The 18,716-nt window shown below is 45.1% G+C and overlaps 1 protein-coding gene and 1 long non-coding RNA gene across 2 annotated transcripts in view; one reads left to right on the forward strand and one right to left on the reverse strand.

Moving 5' to 3' along the window:
- Positions 1-1,286: 1,286 nt before the first annotated feature.
- On the reverse strand, positions 1,287-2,469 carry LOC137352371 (uncharacterized). The gene is made up of 2 exons (XR_010969691.1): positions 2,382-2,469; positions 1,287-1,709 (listed from the first exon to the last, which is right to left on the reverse strand). It is a non-coding gene; the product is annotated as an uncharacterized lncRNA (long non-coding RNA).
- chsy1 (chondroitin sulfate synthase 1) overlaps positions 1,935-18,716 on the forward strand; it is a 58,240-nt gene continuing 41,458 nt past the window's right edge. Inside the window, exon 1 of the mRNA XM_068017670.1 lies at positions 1,935-2,906. Within this exon, the coding sequence (XP_067873771.1) occupies positions 2,145-2,906 (762 nt within the window). The 5' untranslated portion in view covers positions 1,935-2,144. The remainder of the gene's footprint in view (positions 2,907-18,716) is intronic.

Raw genomic sequence — 18,716 nt, forward strand, 5'->3', positions numbered from 1 at the left:
AGAAGGTCTGTTTAAAAAAAATACCGATGAACATTAATCAAACTTTGATTTCAAATTTAAAAATTCAAAGATCCTTTAATGGCAGTTTTTAATTTGAGAGATGTGAGCATCATGGGCAAGGCCAGCATTATAGTCCATACCTAATTGCTCTTGAGGTGCTGGTGAGCTGCTTTAGATTTAGATTTTAAATTTAGAGATACAGCACTGAAACAGGCCCTTTGGCCCACCGAGTCTGTACCGACCATTTATACTAATCCTACACAAATCCCATATTCCTACCACATCCTCACCCGTCCTTATATTCCCCTACCACCTACCTATACTAGGGGCAATTTATAATGGCCAATTTACCTATCAACCTGCAAGTCTTTTGGCTGTGGGAGGAAACCCACGCAGACACAGAGAACTTGCAAACTCCACACAGGCAGTACCCAGAAATGAACCCGGGTCGCTGGAGCTGTGAGGCTGCGGTGCTAACCACTGCGCCACTTTCTTGCTGCTTTCTTGAACTGCTGCAGTCCACGTGGTGTTGGTATACCCACAGTGCTGTTAGGGAGGGAGTTCCAGGATTTTGACCCATTGACAACAAAGGAACAGTGATATAGCTCCAAGTCAGGATGATGTGTAGCTTGGAGAACCTGCCAGTGGTGGTGTTTCCATGTATCTGCTGCCCTTGTCCTGCTAGGTGGTAGAGGTTGTGAGTTTGAAAGGTGCTGTGCAAGGAGCCTTGGCGAGTTGCTGCAGTGCATCTTGTATATGATACCTGTTGCTGCCACTGTGCTCCGTTGGTGGATGGAGTGAATGTTAAAGGTAGTGGATGGGATGCTGATCAAGCGGCCACTTTGACCTGGATGGTGCTGAGCTGCTTGAGTGGTGTTAGAATAGAGCCGCACTCGTCCAGGACAAGTGGGGGGAGTATTCCATCACATTCCCGATTTGTGCAGCGATGTCCTGGGGCTCAGATTATTGGCCTCCACAACCATCCTCCTTTGTGCTAAGTTTGAATCCAACTGGTGGAGAGCTGCCCCACCTGCCCCTGCCTCCGATTCCAATTGACTTCAATTTTGCTAAGGCTCCTTGATGCCATCAAATGCTACTTTGATGTCAAGGGTTGTCATTCTCACCTCGCCTCTGGAATTCAGCTCTTTTGTCTATGGCTTTAATGAGTTCTGGAGCTGAGTGTCCCTGGCAGAACAAAGTTACAGTTGAGATTTTAATAGGCTTTGCAGCTCAAATGCAACTTCCAATTGCTTAATGAAAAAATAAAAGAAACAAGATGCAGCATCAACAAGTCCCCATCTTTTGACTTTAATGTATTTTTCTCTAAATGCAAAAGTGAAGCTTAATGAAAATTACAATCAAAAGTAGATTGCATTTAGAAACATTATGGAGATTAATTTGTTCAACCTCCTTCAACCTACAGATTCTGACTCGATCATTGTGCACATAGGAAACTGAAGAGTGAGATGATCAGTTCCTTTCAATTAAACTGAATCCCTTTATTGGTTACTGCTTGCAGTGCTTCTGATCATTGTCTGATGAATTTTTAAATCTGTTTCCACTGAAATCTGTGTCAGTGTGCCACGAGAGGATTCGGTCACACGGCCATGAACTTACTGTGCTGACCCTGCAAAATCACTGACATCAGTTGGGCCCTTTCAGAGTTGGCCAATTCCAGCTGTCAGTTACACAGAACCCAATGCATCAGTCTGCAATCAAACCAAAATTGCAAAAATTTGTCATTATCGCATTACTGTTTGTGGGAGCTTGCTATGTGCAAATTGTCTGCTGCGTTTCCTACACTACAACATACACTTTGAAAAATATTTCATTGGCAGTAAAGTGCTTTGAGAGATCCGGAAGTTGTGAAAAGCGCTACAGAAATGCAAGTCTTGCACTGGAGGCCCTGTCCCTTTAAGAGGCGGGGCCGACAGGAGCAGCCAATGAGGAGCTGGGAGCGCAGCATTAAAGGCGCTGCGGGCGGGAGCAGAGCATGGAGCGGCCGGAGGCCCGAACTCAAACCCCAGGCCCAGGCCGGGGCCGCTGCCTGCCCGCCCACTGACCAGTGCACCCAAGCGGCTGGTGACCGGGAAGCCCCGCGGGGAGCAGCCGGAGAGGCCCGGGCATAGAGTGGCGGGAGAGCCATGGCGCCCCGGTGCCGCCGCTCCTGGCTCAGCGTGTTCCTGGGCCTGGTGCTGGGCTTCGCTCTGGCCTCCCGGCTCATCCTGCCCCGCACCGGCCAACTCAGCACGCTGCAGCGGCGGGGAGGCAGCGCCGTGTGCGGCCGGCGGGGGCAGGGAGGCGGGCAGCCTCCACCGGAACAGGCCGACGCCTCGGACTCCCGCTTCGTGTACGTGGGAGTGATGAGCGCCAAGAAGTACCTGAGGAGCCGGGCGGTGGCGGCCCAGCGAACCTGGGCCCGGCACATCCCCGGCAGGGTGGAGTTCTTCTCGAGTGAGGGCTCGGACCTGAGCCTCCCGCTGCCACTGGTCGCCCTGCCCGGTGTGGACGACTCGTACCCGCCGCAGAAGAAATCCTTCCTGATGCTGAAGTACATGGCGGAGCGGCACCTGCAGCACTTCGAGTGGTTCGTGCGGGCCGACGACGACACGTACATCCGCGGCGAGCGGCTGGAGAGCTTCCTGCGGGGCCTCAACAGCAGCCAGCCGCTCTACCTGGGCCAGACCGGCCTCGGCACCCCCCAGGAGCTGGGCAAGCTGGCACTTGAGCCCGGAGAGAATTTCTGCATGGGCGGCCCGGGCGTCATCCTGAGCCGGGAGCTGCTCCGCCGGGTGCTGCCTCACATCGGCCAGTGCCTGCGGGAGATGTACACCACCCACGAGGACCTGGAGGTCGGCCGCTGTGTGCGCCGCTTCACCGGCGTCCAGTGCGCCTGGTCATACGAGGTAAGGAAGGGGTTTACTGCAGGTGTCCGCTGGGCCCTAGAGCCTTCGGAAGTGGGGGCTAAAAACTGGTGCATGGTCACTGGGACCCTGTTCACATCCTTCTCTCTAATGCTTTGTAAGCAGTATCGATGGAAGCGTGAAATTACAAAGTTAGTCATAGGTTCGGTGAATTTCAATGTAGGTCATGTGAGGTCATCCACTTTGGACCTAAAATGGATAGAAGAGTGCCCTCTAAATGATGAATAGCCGAAAACAGTGGTGGTGCAAAGAGACTTGGAGGGTCAGGTACAGAGATCATTGAAGTGTCATGAACAGGTACAGCAAATTGAATGTTGGCCTTTATATCTTTATAGAGTACGAGCAAGGAAGATACTTCGAAGTTGTGTCAGCTCGAGTTTTGGGTACAGTTGTGGGCGCTGCACTTTAGGAGTGATGTGAAGGCATTGGAGGGAGTACAGAAAAGATTCACGGGAATGTTTCCGGGAATGAGAAACTTCTGTTATGAAGATAGATTGCAGAAGTTAGGTCTGATTTATTCGGAGAAGAGAAGGCTGAGAGGTGATTTGATAGAGGTATTCAAAATCATGAGGGGTCTGGCCAGAGTAGATAGAGAGAAATGGTTCTCACTCGTGAAAGGATCAAGAACGAGAGGACACAGAATTTAAAGTTAAAGTATTTGGTAAGAGAAGCAAAAGTGACTGAGGAAAAACTTTTTCATGCAGTGAGTGTTTAAGGCCTGGAATGCATTGTCTGACAGTGTGGTGGAGGCAGGTTCAATTGAAGCATTCCAAAGGGAATTAGACTGTTATATGAAAAGGAGGAATGTGCAGGGTTACGGGGAGAAGGCAGGGGAATGGAACTGAGTGAATTGTTCTTTCAGAGAGCTGGTGTGGATGTGATGGACCGAATGGCTTCCTTCCGCACTGTAACAATTCTGTGATCTAGAGGAGTAAAGTACAGGGGGTAGAAGTCATGCTTCAGTTATACAAAGCCCACACCTGTGAACAGTACCCTCAGACAGGGTCACAGATTTGTTCCTGGGCCCACCAGGTGTGATGTGTAGGTGAGTTGATAGATGAGCTGGTGTTGGTCCTGGTTATGAGAAGGGCAAAATCATACCCATGTGACTAAGTCGCTCTCATTCCTGCTTTGGAATCTGCTTGTGGTAATCTGGCAGATTGAGGAGAGGGTTTAGCTTCGTGGGATCTTCAGCAAAGAGAAGACTAAGTCAGTTTCCCCAGTATAATAAAAGCAAAATACAGCAGATGGTTGAAATCTAAAATAAAAACAGTGCTGGAAATATTCAGCAGGTCTGGCAGGATCTGGACAGAGAAAGAGTTAATGTTTCAGGTCTGCGACCTTGCATCAGAACTCTGATGAAAGGTCACAGACCTGAAATGTTTTTTTAGAATTAGAACATTACAGCGCAGTACAGGCCCTTCGGCCCTCGATGTTGCGCCGACCTGTGAAACCATCTGACCTACGCTATTCCATTTTCATCCATATGTCTATCCAATGACCACTTAAATGCCCTTAAAGTTGGCGAGTCGTCTACTGCTGCAGACAGGGCGTTCCACGCCCCTACTACTCTCTGAGTAAAGAAACTACCTCTGACATCTGTCCTACATCTATCACCCCTCAACTTAAAGCTATGTCCCCTCGTGTTTGCCATCATCATCCGAGGAAAAAGACTCTCACAACCACCCTATCTAACCCTCTGATTATCTTGTATGTCTCTATTAAGTCACCTCTCCTCCTCCTTCTCTTCAACGAAAACAACCTCAAGTCCCTCAGCCTTTCCTCGTAAGACCTTCCCTCCATACCAGGCAACATCCTAGTAAATCTCCTCTGCACCCTTTCCAAAGCTTCCACATCCTTCCTATAATGCGGTGACCAGAACTGCACGCAATACTCCAGGTGCGGTCTCACCAGAGTTTTGTACAGCTGCAGCATGACCTCGTGGCTCCGAAACTAGATCCCCCTACTAATAAAAGCTAACACACCATATGCCTTCTTAACAGCCCTATTAACCTGGGTAGCAACCTTCAGGGATTTATGCACCTGGACACCAAGATCTCTCTGCTCATCTACACTACCAAGAACCTTCCCATTAGCCCAGTACTCTGCATTCCTGTTACTCCTTCCAAAGTGAATCACCTCACACTTTTCCACATTAAACTCCATTTGCCATCTCTCAGCCCAGCTCTGCAGCCTATCTATGTCCCTCTGTACCGTACAACATCCTTCGGCACTATCCACAACTCCACCGACCTTCGTGTCATCCGCAAATTTACTAACCCACCCTTCTACACCCTCATCCAGGTCATTTATAAAAATGACAAACAGCAGTGGCCCCAAAACAGATCCTTGCGGTACACCACTAGTAACTAAACTCCAGGATGAACATTTGCCATCAACCCCACCCTCTGTCTTCTTTCAGCTAGCCAATTTCTGACCCAAAGCACTAAATCACCTTCAATCCCATACTTTGTCAAACGCTTTCTTAAAATTCATATAGACAACATCCATTCAATTCCCTTCACTAACCTTCTCTGTTACTTCATCAAAAAATTCAATTAGTCAAGCATGATCTGCCTTTTACAAATCCATGCTGGCTCTCCTTAATTAACTCAAACCTCTCCAAGTGCCTGTTGACTTTTTTCCGATTATTGTTTCTAGAACCTTATCCACCTTTGATATTAGACTGATCAGGAGCCCTGAGAGAAGCCCACAATCATGCATGTGGCCCAGTGAGGAATTCAGTACTACAATTTCAAGTAAGGACTATGGGACTAATATATCATATTTAAATTCCATTTATTCCTGACTTGAATTCAACCACCAAATCTGATTTCCCCCTGTAATCTATTTGCAGAAGTGCGACTCTCGTGTGAATGTGTGCATGAACGTGTAGTGTATTTTTAGTAATTTTAACTGGGTTAGAGCGTTAAGAGTAATAAATTTGCATCTTTAGCCCAGTACTCTATATTCCTGTTACTCCTTCCAAAGTGAATCACCTCACACTTTTCCGCATTAAACTCCATTTGCCATCTCTCAGCCCAGCTTTGCAGCCTATCTATGTCCCTCTGTAACCTACAACATCCTTCGGCACTATCCACAACTCCACCGACCTTAGTGTCATCCGCAAATTTACTAACCCACCCTTCTACACCCTCTTCCAGGTCATTTATGAAAATGACAAACAGCAGTGGCCCCAAAACAGATCCTTGCGGTACACACTAGTAACTAAACTCCAGGATGAACATTTGCCATCAACCACCACCCTCTGTCTTCTTTCAGCTAGCCAATTTCTGATCCAAAGCTCTAAATCACCTTCAACCCCATACTTCCATATTTTCTGCAATAGCCTACCGTGGGGAACTTTATCAAACGCCTTACTGAAATCCATATACACCACATCCACTGCTTTACCCTCATCCACCTGTTTGGTCACCTTCTCGAAAAACTCAATAAGGTTTGTGAGGCACGACCTACCCTTCACAAAACCGTGCTGACTGTCGCTAATGAACTTATTCTTTTCAAGATGATTATAAATCCTGTCTCTTCTAACCTTTTCCAACATTTTACCCACAACCGAAGTAAGGCTCACAGGTCTATAATTACCAGGGCTGTCTCTACTCCCCTTCTTGAACAAGGGGACAACATTTGCTATCCTCCAGTCTTCCGGCACTATTCCTGTCGACAATGACGACATAAAGATCAAGGACAAAGGCTCTGCAATCTTCTCCCTCGCTTCCCAGAGAATCCTAGGATAAATCCCATCTGGCCCAGGGGACTTATCTATTTTCACACTTTCCAAAATTGCTAACACCTCCTCCTTGTGAATCTCAATCCCATCTAGCCTAGTATCCTGAATCTCAGTATGCTCCTCGACAACATTTTCTTTCTCTACTGTAAATACTGACGAAAAATATTCATTTAACGCTTCCCCTATCTCCTCTGATTCCACACACAACTTCCCACTACTATCCTTGATTGGCCCTAATCTAACTCTAGTCATTCTTTTATTCCTGATATACCTATAGAAAGCCTTAGGGTTTTCCCTGATCCTATCCGCCAATGACTTCTCGTGTCCTCTCCTTGCTCTTCTTAACTCTCCCTTTAGATCCTTCCTGGCTAGCTTGTAACTCTCAAGCGCCCTAACTGAGCCTTCACGTCTCATCCTAACATAAGCCTAAGCATAAGCCAGAGTTAACATGTTAACTCTGTTCGTCTTTCCACAGACGCTGCCAGACCTGCTGAGTATTTCCAGAATAAAAGCAAACTACTGCAGATGCTGGAAATCTGAAATAAAAACAAAAAGTGCTGGAAATACTCAGGTCTGGCAGCATCTTTGGATAGAGAAGCACAGATAATGTTTCAGGTTAGTGACCTTTCATCAGAACTGGCAAAGGTTAGAAATTTAATAGGTTTTAAGCAAATAAAGCAGGGGTGGGGCAAAAGAGAACAAAAGGGAAGGTGTTAATCAGACAGAGAATAATTGACAAGGAGCTCACGGGGCAAAGGCAAGGGGTGTGTTAAAGGTGCAATGAAAGACAAAGCGTTAGTGCAGAAAGGGTGTTAAACGACAGTAATGAAACCCTAGCCAAAAGCGCAAATATGAAAAAAACTGTGGGCAGGAACATGGTAAAAAAAAAATTGAATGAAGAAACAAACCAAAATAAAATAAAAATAAAAAATAAAACTAAAAATAAAGAAGGTGGGACGGGGCCAGTCATGATCTGAAATTATTGAACTCCGGCAGGCTGTCGTGTGCCTAATCGGTAAATGAGATGCTGTTCCTTGAGCTTGCGTTGATGTTCACTGGAACACTGCAGCAATCCCAGGACAGAGATGTGAGCATGAGAGCGGGAGGGTGTGTTGAAATGGCAAGTGACAGGAAGCTCGGGGTCATGTTTTCGGACTGAGTGGAGTTGTTCTGCAAAGCGGTCACCCAGTCTGTGTTTGGTCTCCCCAATGTAGAGGAGACCACATTGTGAGCAGCGAATACAGTATTGAAGGAAGTGCAAGTAAATTGCTGCTTCACATGAAAGGAGTGTTTGGGGCCTTGGATAGTGAGGAGAGAGGAGGTAAAGGGTCAGGCATTACACCTCCTGTGATTGCATGGGAAGATGCCGTGGGCAGGAGATGAGGTGTCGGGGGTGATGGAGGGAATTATCCCTTCGGAACACTGATGGGGAGGGGAAGATGCGCTTGGTGGTGGCATCATGCTGGACATGGGGGAAATGGTTTGGATGTGGAGGTTGGTGGGGAGGAAAGTGAGGACAAGGGGAACCCTATCCCGGTTCTGGGAGGGAGGGGAAGGGGTGAGGGTACAGGTATGGGAAATAGGCTGGACACGGTTAAGGGGCCCTGTCAACCACAGTGGGGGGGAATCCTCGGTTGAGGAAAAAGGAAGACATATCAGAAGCGCTGTTGTGGAAGGTTGCATTGTCAGAGCAGATGTGTCGGAGATGGAGAAACTGTGCAAATGGAATGGAGTCCTTACAGGAGGTAGGGTGTGAAGAAGTGTAGTTGAGCTAGCTGTGGGAGTCGGTGGGCTTGTAATGAATATTAGTAGACAACCTATTCCCAGAGATGGAGTCAGAGAAGTCGAGGAAGGGAAGTGTCAGAGATAGACCATGTAAAGGTGAGAGAAGGGTGGAAATTGGAAGCAAAGTTGATAAAGTTTTCCAGTTCAGGGCGGGAGCAAGAAACGGTACTGATACAGTCATCAATGTACCGGAAAAAGAGTTGGGGGAGGGGGCCTGAGTAGGACTGGAACAAGGAATGTTCGACATTTCCCACAAAAAGACAGGCGTAACTGCAACCCATGCAAGTACCCATAGTAACACCTTTTACTTGAAGGAAGTGAGTGGAGTTGAAGGAGAAGTTGTTCAATGTGAGAACAAGTTCAGCCAGGTGGAGGAGGGTGGTGGTGGATGGGGACTGGTCGGGCCTCTGTTCAAGGAAGAAGCAGAGATCCCTCAAACTGTCCTGGTGGGCGGGACGGAGGTGTAGCGAGATTGGACGTCCATAGTGAAGAGGAGGTGGTTAGGGCCAGGAAACTGGAAATTGTCAAAATGAAACAGGGCGTTAGAAGAGTCACAGATGTAGGTGGGAAGAGACTGGACCAGGGGAGAAAAGATAGAGTCAAGATAGGAAGAAATAAGTTCAGCGGCCTGAAATGATGGGTCTGCCAGGACAGTTCTGTTTGTGGATTTTAGGAAGGAAGTAGAAGCGGGTTGCAGGGCTATGATGTTGGAAGATGTGGAGGGAAGATTTCCAGAGGAGATGAGGTCAGTGACAGTCCTGTGGACAGTAACTTGATGTTCGGTGGTGGGGTCATGATCTAGGGGGAGGTAGGAAGAAGTGTCTGAGAGTTGGCGCTCAGCCTCTGCAAGGTAGAGGTCAGTACGCCAGACAACAGCACCACCCTTGTCATCAGGTTTGATCACAGTGTTGGGGTTAGACCTGAGAACACAACACAGCAGCACTTCTGATATGTCTTCCTTTTTCCTCAACCGAGGATTCCTCCTCACTCAACCGTGCCCAGCCCATTTCCCATACCTGTGCCCTCACCGCTTCCCCCTCCCTCCCAGAACCGGGACAGGGTTCCCCTTGTCCTCACTTTCCACCCCACCAGCCTCCACATCCAAAAGATCATCCTCTGCCATTTCTGTCACGTTCAGCGTGATGCCACTACTAAACGCAGCTTCAGCTTCCCCTCCCCTCCCCTGTCAGCATTCCGAAGGGATCATTCCCTCTGCGACACCCAGGTCCACTCCTCCATTACCCCCGACACCTCATCACCTTCCCATGCACTCGCAGGAGGTTTAATACCTGCCCCTTTACCTCCTCTCTCCTCACTATCCAAGGCCCTAAACACTCCTTTCAGGTGAAGCAGTGATTTACTTGTACTACTTTCAATGTAGTCTACTGTATTCACTGCTCACAATGCGGTCTGCTCTAGACTGGGGAGATCAAATGTAGATTGGGTGACTGCTTTGCGCAACACCTCCACTCAGTCCAAAAACATGACCCTGAGCTTCCTGTCGCTTGCCATTTTAATACATCTCCTGCTCTCATGCCCACATCTGTCCTGGGATTGCTGCAGTGTCCCAGTGAACATCAACGCAAGCTCGAGGAACAGCATCTCATTTACTGATTCGGCACACTACAGCCTTCCAGACTGAACATTGAGTTCAATAATTTCAGATCCTGATGGACCCCCCCCTTTTTTTAGTTTTGATTTTATTTTAGTTTATTTCATCATTCAATTTCTTTTTTACCATGTGCCTGCCCACTTTTTTTCATGTTTGTGCTTTTGGCTAGGGCTTTCATTATTCTGTCATTTAACACCCTCTCTGCACTAATGCTTTGTCTGTCATTGCACCATTAACACACTCTTTGCCTTTGCCCCATGACCCCCTTGTCAGTTATTCTGTGACCCTCTGTCCTACCAACACCTCTTTTGTTCTCTTTTGCCCACCCTTGCTTTATTTGCTTAAAAACTATTACATTTCTAACATTTGCCAGTTCTGATGAAGGGTCACTGACCTGAAACGTTAACTCTGCTTCTCTCTCCACAGATGCTGCCAGACCTGCTGAGTATTTCCTGCATTTCTTGTTTTTATTTGAGTATTTCCAGACCTTTATTTTTAATTTCAGCTTTCCCAGTATTGGAGTAGCTTTTCACTATGTTCATTTTAGAAAGTTTGCTTAGACTTGCCTGCAGCTGCGTCGTAACTCCAGGCATTTGGCTGCTCCCCCTCATTACAAAGTTAAACTCTTCCAAGGGCTGTATGCAGGTGGTGTTTGAATTGACCTTTCGTTTTATTGAAGAGCTTAGTCTGGTAAACCTGGGAATCCTCTTTGAATTGCAGCAAGCCATCGCACAGACGAATGGGCACTTACTAGACCTTTAATAAATACAGCTTAACTAGTTACAAGCATCTGTCTAATTAAGACCGATATAAAATGCGTTCCCTCATTACAGCGTAAGGGTGTGAAATTGGCTATTGGTGCACAGATTAAACCTGTTTGGCCTGGCCTATTGTTCCCTTACTTCCTGAACTGAGCTATTTGCAGACCTGTTTTTGTCATCTCTGCCCCTCTCCTTATGGCCTCTTGCTCATTCTTTGCATTTTCGCCTCCTTTTCCTCCCCCAAGTCTTCTGTTTGCTTCACTCTTTTTTTTTTCTGTTTTTCCATTCACAACCTTTCTATCTTGGGCATCTGACCTTTCAGGTGAATGTGGTGACCTGTGTGTGGAGGGAGAGGCTGTTACTGTGTCTCTGTATGTGGGACAGTGGCTGCATCCCCATCAATCTCCTCGGTTGTCACCTTGGGCTGAATCCTTGGGCTTGCTACATTGGCTTGAGCCAGAAGGAGTATCATTCCCTTTATATCACCCCTGTTGTTCTAAGTGTTCTGCTACTGAGTGTGTTCTTCCATTCCTATGATATCACTAACCTCTGCCTCACCCCTTCGGTTTTCCTGTTTAATGTTCACCAAACCTTTTCCAGTGTCACCTCGTACCTTGAAATCGATGAAAGGTTTTAGTCTTGATTCTGGCTAAATGAACATGAAATGCTGTTTTGATAATTGCTGTTGAGTATTTGACACTCCACTTCCTGTTTTAAAAGCGCCATCAATCTTCCAGACTCAATTTCCCTGTGCCCACCCCTTATTGCACATCAACCCTTCACCTCCAAGGCCACAGTTATTCATCTGAATCATGGATCATGTAAAGGGTGCACCTGGGACAGTGAAGATCATATGCCTTGGGTCTCAATACTGATAGTGTCAGGACGGGAGGGGGGTGATTTGGTAGTTACAAGGATTGTGGGAATTGGGTGAGGTTGTGTGAGGATGGGAGGCAGCATCGGGCACGGGGGCAGCCGTGAAAAGTTGGGACAGAGTGAGGGGTGGCTGTTTTGGTGCCACTATTGTGGGGATGGAGCCTGAGTTGCCTTCTCCTCTTGTGGCTGTGACCGACCTCGGGAGATCTGCAGATGCTCAGTTATTTAGCATGTTAATATACTTTGTGGAATTCAGAGGGCATGTTAGTTTTTCCAGAGCTAGTTGGGGGTCAGTTTCAGATGCTTTGTTCTTTCATGAGATGTTGCCGTTGCTGGCAAGGTCAACATTTGTTGCCCACTCCTAATTGCCCTTGATGACTGACTGACTTGCTAGGCCATTTCAGAGGGCATTTTAAGAGTCAACTACGTTGCTGTGGATCTGGAGTCACATGTAGCCCAGACCAGGTAAGCACAGCAGATTTCCTTCCCTAAAGGACATTAGTGAACCAGATAGGTTTTTACAACAATCGATGATGATAATGGTGCCATGAAACTAAGACCAGTTTTCAATTCCAGATTTTTTTTAATTAATTGAATTTAAATTACAGCAGCTGCCCAGGTGGGATTTGAACCAGTATCCCTCTGGATTATTACTTCAGTGACATTACGACTATGCCACCGTCTTTCCGCTAAGATACTGACATGGGGAGTGTGGAGGTGGAATTGCAGGCTGTTTGGTCTCCTGATAGGTATAATGATGGCCGGTGCAGAGAAGTGTATGTCACAAACTCGAGGAACATTTAAAATAAAAACACCATCAGGGCAGACAATTAAACTATGGCCATCTGCACACTCTCCACAGTCTGCAGTTAGGAGCAGAGAGAGAACGGAAAATAGGCAAGAATGGTGTAGGACCTTCCTTCGATCTGTGCCCAGTCATTTTATCAGTAGCTTGAATTTTAAGAATCTGAAAGCAAAGTGAGATTTTGTAATGTAAGTTTTTGTCTTCAGGATGATGGAAACATGCAAGTCCTACACAGATGGAGACTGTCACTTTTACTGACTGCAACCAAAGCAGTTCTTGGTGAGCCATATCCCTGCCCCCTGGGGTTTTGACAGCTGTGTAAAAGCTGATTTTAAACTGCTTTTCAGGCAGCAGGGAACCTGTACAAGCTTCCAGAGAGTTGGTATGAAGATTCTGTTTGTAACTCTGCAGTTACATCTCTTCTGGAGTTACATCTTTTATCTTGCTCACTTTGTGGTGGGAGTACCAGTGAGTGAGGTGTAGCACATTGACAAACTGTTTGAAGTGTGAGCCTGGACTTGGAGACTGGGTCGTTCTTCAGTGTGGAAGACAAGCAGTTAGACCCTACTGTGACTCTGAATAGTGTTTAAGTGATGGGGTGGGTGGGACTGTGCTCAGTACTGTACACGTGGAGTGAAATACTAAACCAGTTATCCAGCATATGTGGGTGGGTGGGTGGAGGGGATGTCGCGTCTGTTGTACGCAACAGTGCTCATCAAATCCTGAACCAGATCTATTTGATTTCAACCCATTTGTTATGTTTGTTAATGTGTGTTTTACTTTTTGATTTTTTTTGTATCCAATTTCTAAAGCTGTTTACTCAAGTGGGGAATAAAGCAGGTTACGTGCAGCACAAAGAGCAGCCAGAATTTATCATCATCCATATCTCTAACAGGATTCTTTACATGAGTGATATTACTGGGTGTCTTGTACCTCTGCCACTTGTTAATCATTGTGATGGTGTGGCTGTGAGTTGGTGACTTCTGTTAATTAACTCATTTTCTAACCGTTGGGAATATGATGTTTGATTGTAGAATATTGCTAATTGTTAGTCATTTAGTGCCAACAAAACCTGGGGAAATTCAGAATCGGGTATCCCGATGAGCAATAGTAAAGCTGTTCCTGGTTTTGCACCTCCTTTTACAAATTATTGCCTCACAAAGCACTCCCAGAATGACTGTAGCCTGGCTAGACATTCCAGTTCACAATCTACTGTGTTATCCTTGTCCACAGCATGACCCTCTCCCACACTGCACATTTACAGCTCACGTCCACCCCATAAATGTTGGAAGCAGAAAGCTGCAGAGCTTTCAGTTGTGCATCAGTTCACAACTTCTGTTATTTAAAAACCCACTTGGGGTTTCTGATGGTGTTGCTCAGGGACCAGTAGACCAGTCGAGCTATCCAGGACTCCGTAATCTAGTTATCAGCAAATATGTAACTTTGTTTATTCAGCACTAAATTTACTAATGTTGAAATTGAGCTTCTCAGAATATAAATTATGTCACTCTGCCACATAGCTCCTATCCTACATATGAGGCACTGGCAGGCAAATTTAGTCAACAGCCCAGTTTGGTCATCTAACGTGTTTGACTCCTGGTTTTGAAGCAAGTTTAAATCTGACCCAAGAATAATTGAACGGCTTCAAGCCTGTTGTAAATGTAGAAACGCTTGAACTAATTGAGCAAAATAGGAGTGATTCTCTGTTTCTCCCTTGGTTCTGTTTCTGAGATGTGAAGCTGTCTACTGTATATTTCAGCATCCTCTCCAAGGACAGTCTAGCACCAGAAACCTATTGACTGAGCAAAGCCCAAGGTTACTGATCGGCATCCCGGCTGCTGAGGCAACCCATTATCCATTACCTGAACTGTTGTCCTCTATCCTTTCTCCAATTAGTTTTGAAAAACCGCAAATAGATGGTTCCAGTAGCTGAAGAGAAACACTGAGCATCAAATTAAAATGAAAAACTGCAGTCAACGCCTGGAGAGTGAAAAACCAGGTCATGATGTTTCAGGTGTGTGCTCCTGATTTAGTCTGATGATGGCCCTCATCTAAAAAAACAAAGATTGTGCTGGTGGATTAATTAAACTTTACAGAGACATACTGGGAACATGTGCCCAGATGACAGTCTACCTGCAGCTACAGGGCTAAGGTGCTGGCCAGAATACCTAGTATCAGCTGTGTTCTCCTGACTGGTGAATGCTTGGTTGTTTTTAGGGGTCTGTGGTTATTTCTCGGCTATATTTCAGCCACGTTCCTTGCATTTGATTTGTACATTCTGCCTCTGCAGTTCAATTGGCTCAAAGTGGGCGGCGCAGTGGTTAGCACCACCGCCTCACAGCTCCAGTGACCCGGGTTCGGTTCTGGGTATTGCCTGTGCGGAGTTTGCAAGTTCTCACTGTGACCGCGTGGGTTTCGTCCGGGTGGTGAGTGCCTGGAACTTGCTGCCGGGGGAGGTGGTGGAAGCAGGTACGATAATGACATTTAAGAGGCATCTTGACAAATACATGAATAGGATGGGAATAGAGGGATACGGTCCCCGGAAGTGCAGAAGGTTTTAGTTTAGGCAGGCATCAAGATCGGCGCAGGCTTGGAGGGCTGAATGGCCTGTTCCTGTGCTGTACTGTTCTTTGTTTGTTCTTGGGTTTTCTCCCACATGCCAAAGACTTTGCGGGTTGATAGGTAAATTGGCCATTGTAAATAAATTGCCCCTAGTGTAGGTAGGAAAATTGAGGGAAGGTGGGGATTTGAGAGGGGAAAAAATGGGATTAATGTAGGATTAGTATAGTTGATGGTCGGTGTGGACTCGTTGGGCCAAAGGCCCTGTTTCGGCGCTGTATCTCTCTGTGACTCTAAATCAGTTTCCTGATTTTTTTTTTTCCCCTGCTGTTATGACTGACCGCTCCTGTCAAAGCCCCCAATCAAAATATACGATTCTGATTGTGGTGGGACCAACGCACTGTTAATTCAATCCCGTTGTTCCACAGATCGGCTAACATATCATTTAAAAACTTTCCAAATTAAAGGAAGACCCACCAAATTGTACCATCTATTAACCCCCGAATGAAGCTAACCAAACCAGGTGTCTTTACATCAACAAATTAACTCTTTAATTAAAAGAACTAAATTCTTAAACACTATGAACATTTAAAAATAGAAAAATTAGAGTCCTTGCAAATTTACAGTCCAATGTTGTTTGAGGTCCCTCGCAGAATGTTGTTCGATGTGGGGGAAAAAGGTTCCTCCACAGTAGAACAGTCAGTAGTTTAACTTCAGTAGGTGATGCTCTCCTTCTCCAGCGAATTTCAACAATTAGCAACTTGCAAACACTTTCAATGGAATCAATTTGACTTGAGTTTTTTAAGGGACAAAAGATTGTCAAAGTCTAACTTCCCTTTCTTCAATTTAAACTATCAGAGATATTTGTCTTGGCTTGACTTTTTAGAATTTCGAGAGATAATTAAACAGACAAAAATCCTATTTCCATCAGTTTAAATGGTTGAGAGCTCTTTTTCAGTGCTGACACCACAGCTGTCTTTCTTCTGTTTGTGTTCAGTTAGGACAAACTGTCTCACTAACTGCTAGTTCAAAGTGAATTGTAACAAATGTATCCCAGTGGCTGTTTCCATAGTATTGAGAATTGCAGTCTACAAATGGCTGTTTCTAAGGCAACGAAACTGCACCTTCCTATTATAACTCCTAAGGCTTGTTGGCTCTTAAAGTAATACTGATCCTTGCAAGCCTTAAAGGCAAATGGAATATTCCAAAATAAAAGTACAGGATCATGACAGGAATTATATGCAGGCCTTTAAACTATTTTATTCCCTTGTGTAGATGTGAGTTTTCAGTGTGGGAGTTCATTGTGTATGGCACGCAAATCCTGTTGCCCCATTTTAGTAATTAAAATTCTTCCCACAATAATTATATCTATACTAAACCAGTTTATCCAACTGTTCACATGATAGACAATTAATTCCACATCAAGCAAATTAACTCCAGCTGATTGATTTTTTTTGAAACCAATTAACGTTAACCATTGTTGTCCTTTTTTTTTCCCCCTAATTGAAATTAGTAACTTCATGAAATTACACACATCACAATAGCACGTTTTTAAAAACACTATTAATGATTCTTTGTATGTGAGTAGCTTCATTAATGATCTTTCGAAGGCTCCAACCTCGATCCTAGCCCTGTCGTTTATTTTGGAACCTAGAGGAAAGTGCTCTGCACAGTCTGAGTGTATGCAGTGCACTTTCCCACTGTAAATAGTTCTGATATTGAAAGTGAAAGACGCTTTGTCCTGAGGGTTTCTGACATTTGCTTTACTTACACTGGAACATTCCTTGCTGAATGTTTACCTTTTAACTTTAATCCACTGAAGATTAAATTTGACTTATTTAAATTTACAAAGATGGAAATGAATTTATTTTACACTACAAAGTAACCCTCCCATCTTTAATTTGCTTTCACTGTAATTGAATCTTTCACTATTTATTCAAATAAACACTTATGGGGGAAATTCTAATTTCAACACACCTTTACAGTTCTAATTGCGATAGTGACAGATACTTCATGCAATGAAGTCAGATACATAAACTTGGCTTGCATTCTCTTGAGTAGAGAAGATTAAGAGATGATCGAGGGGTTTAAAAATGATTAAGGGATTCTATAGGGCCAATGCAGGGAAACTACTTCCTTTGGGAGAATCCAGAAGCAGGGGATATAATCTTTAAAATTAGAGCCAGGAAATACAAGAGAGAAATCATGAAGCACTTTTCACAGGATAAAGAATCCACAAAGGGCTGTGGATGTTGGGGGGTCATTTGAGTGTTTGAAGACTTGAGATAAATTCTTTTAGATAACTGAGCTGGGTAAATGGAGTTGAGGTACAGATCAGCCATGATCTAATTAAATTAATTCCTGTTTTCCTTTGAAGAGTGCTGTGTGCTAATTGTCAACAGATGTGCTGCTGCAGAACGTGATATTTAAAGGAAGATCTGATTTAAGCTTTGAACTAACTGTTGGATCAGTGCTGGAGTCAGCTAGCTTCAAAACTAAGCCAAGGTGAAGGAAGGCACTAAACAAACTGAACATTCGTTCGCTGAACACTATTACACAGAATAGATGGAGGTGTGCTTTAGAAAGCCCAGTAATGCAGTAACCAATGAACTTGTACTGCCAGTATCCTATGTCACGCTGCCCAACTCCTCCATCATCTCCTGGCACCCAGTCCTCAACGTCTTTAATTTAAAATCCCTTCATGTTCTTGCCTTTCCATATCTCTGTAACTCCATTCTAATAGTGCCTCTTTGTACCCACCCGACAGCACCCTATGACTCAACATTGCTGACTCTGGCTTCTGGTTCATTTCCCTCTTCCCTTTGCCCACCATTGGTGACTGTGTCTTCAGACATCTGGACTCCATGCTTTGCAGTTCACTCCCTGAAAACCTCTGTCTCCACCATTCTTCTTGTTAAAAGCCTTGTCTTTGAGTAAACTTTTGCCCTTCTTTTCCTGCCCCCAATATCTTTTGAATTGACACTTTTTTTCTTTCACTACACCTCTAGATATGTTGAGGTGTGAAATAAATACAAGTTATAATGTTAGTTTCATGTTTTCTATCTACAGAACTTGTGTGTTATGGGTATTGTTTCGTTGAGACTGACATTGTTTTAGGATTGGGAGAGGGGTGGGGGGGAAGAAAAGAGTTTTTTTTAATCAAGAATTTGGTAAAGTTTGAGTGTTCTGAGATGAAGTGTGACTGTTTTGGAAAATTGTGTTCCTTGCACACTACTGGTTAATTCTAAGATTTGTTCTCCAAGTCCCATACTTTATGTCGGAGAGGATCAGCTTAGTAACACTTTGCCACTCTATGCCCTTGCAGTACTCTTGCAATGTGTTCAATTATTGATCAGGTTTACATAGAATGAGGCAAGGTTTGGGGAGTTGGCCCCAGAGTCTTAAATCTAAGCCAGTCATTGAGAGTTAAAGTCAGGCAAGTGAGGATGGTGAGGAGACTGTGTCCAGGAAGTATATAATCTTGGCTGTTTTAATAATCATAGAGGTAAAAAGCCCTTTGTATATTGTCAAATCTCTGATTAAAGTATGACAATATTCCAGTCAATTTGAGAATCAATTTATCGTCAAAGCTGTAACAATAGTGTCTCTGTTTTGTGGGACACCTCCCTTACTGGATGGGGTG

The sequence above is a fragment of the Heterodontus francisci genome, chromosome 38, assembly GCF_036365525.1.
Source record: "Heterodontus francisci isolate sHetFra1 chromosome 38, sHetFra1.hap1, whole genome shotgun sequence".
NCBI classification, from domain to species: Eukaryota; Metazoa; Chordata; class Chondrichthyes; order Heterodontiformes; family Heterodontidae; genus Heterodontus; species Heterodontus francisci.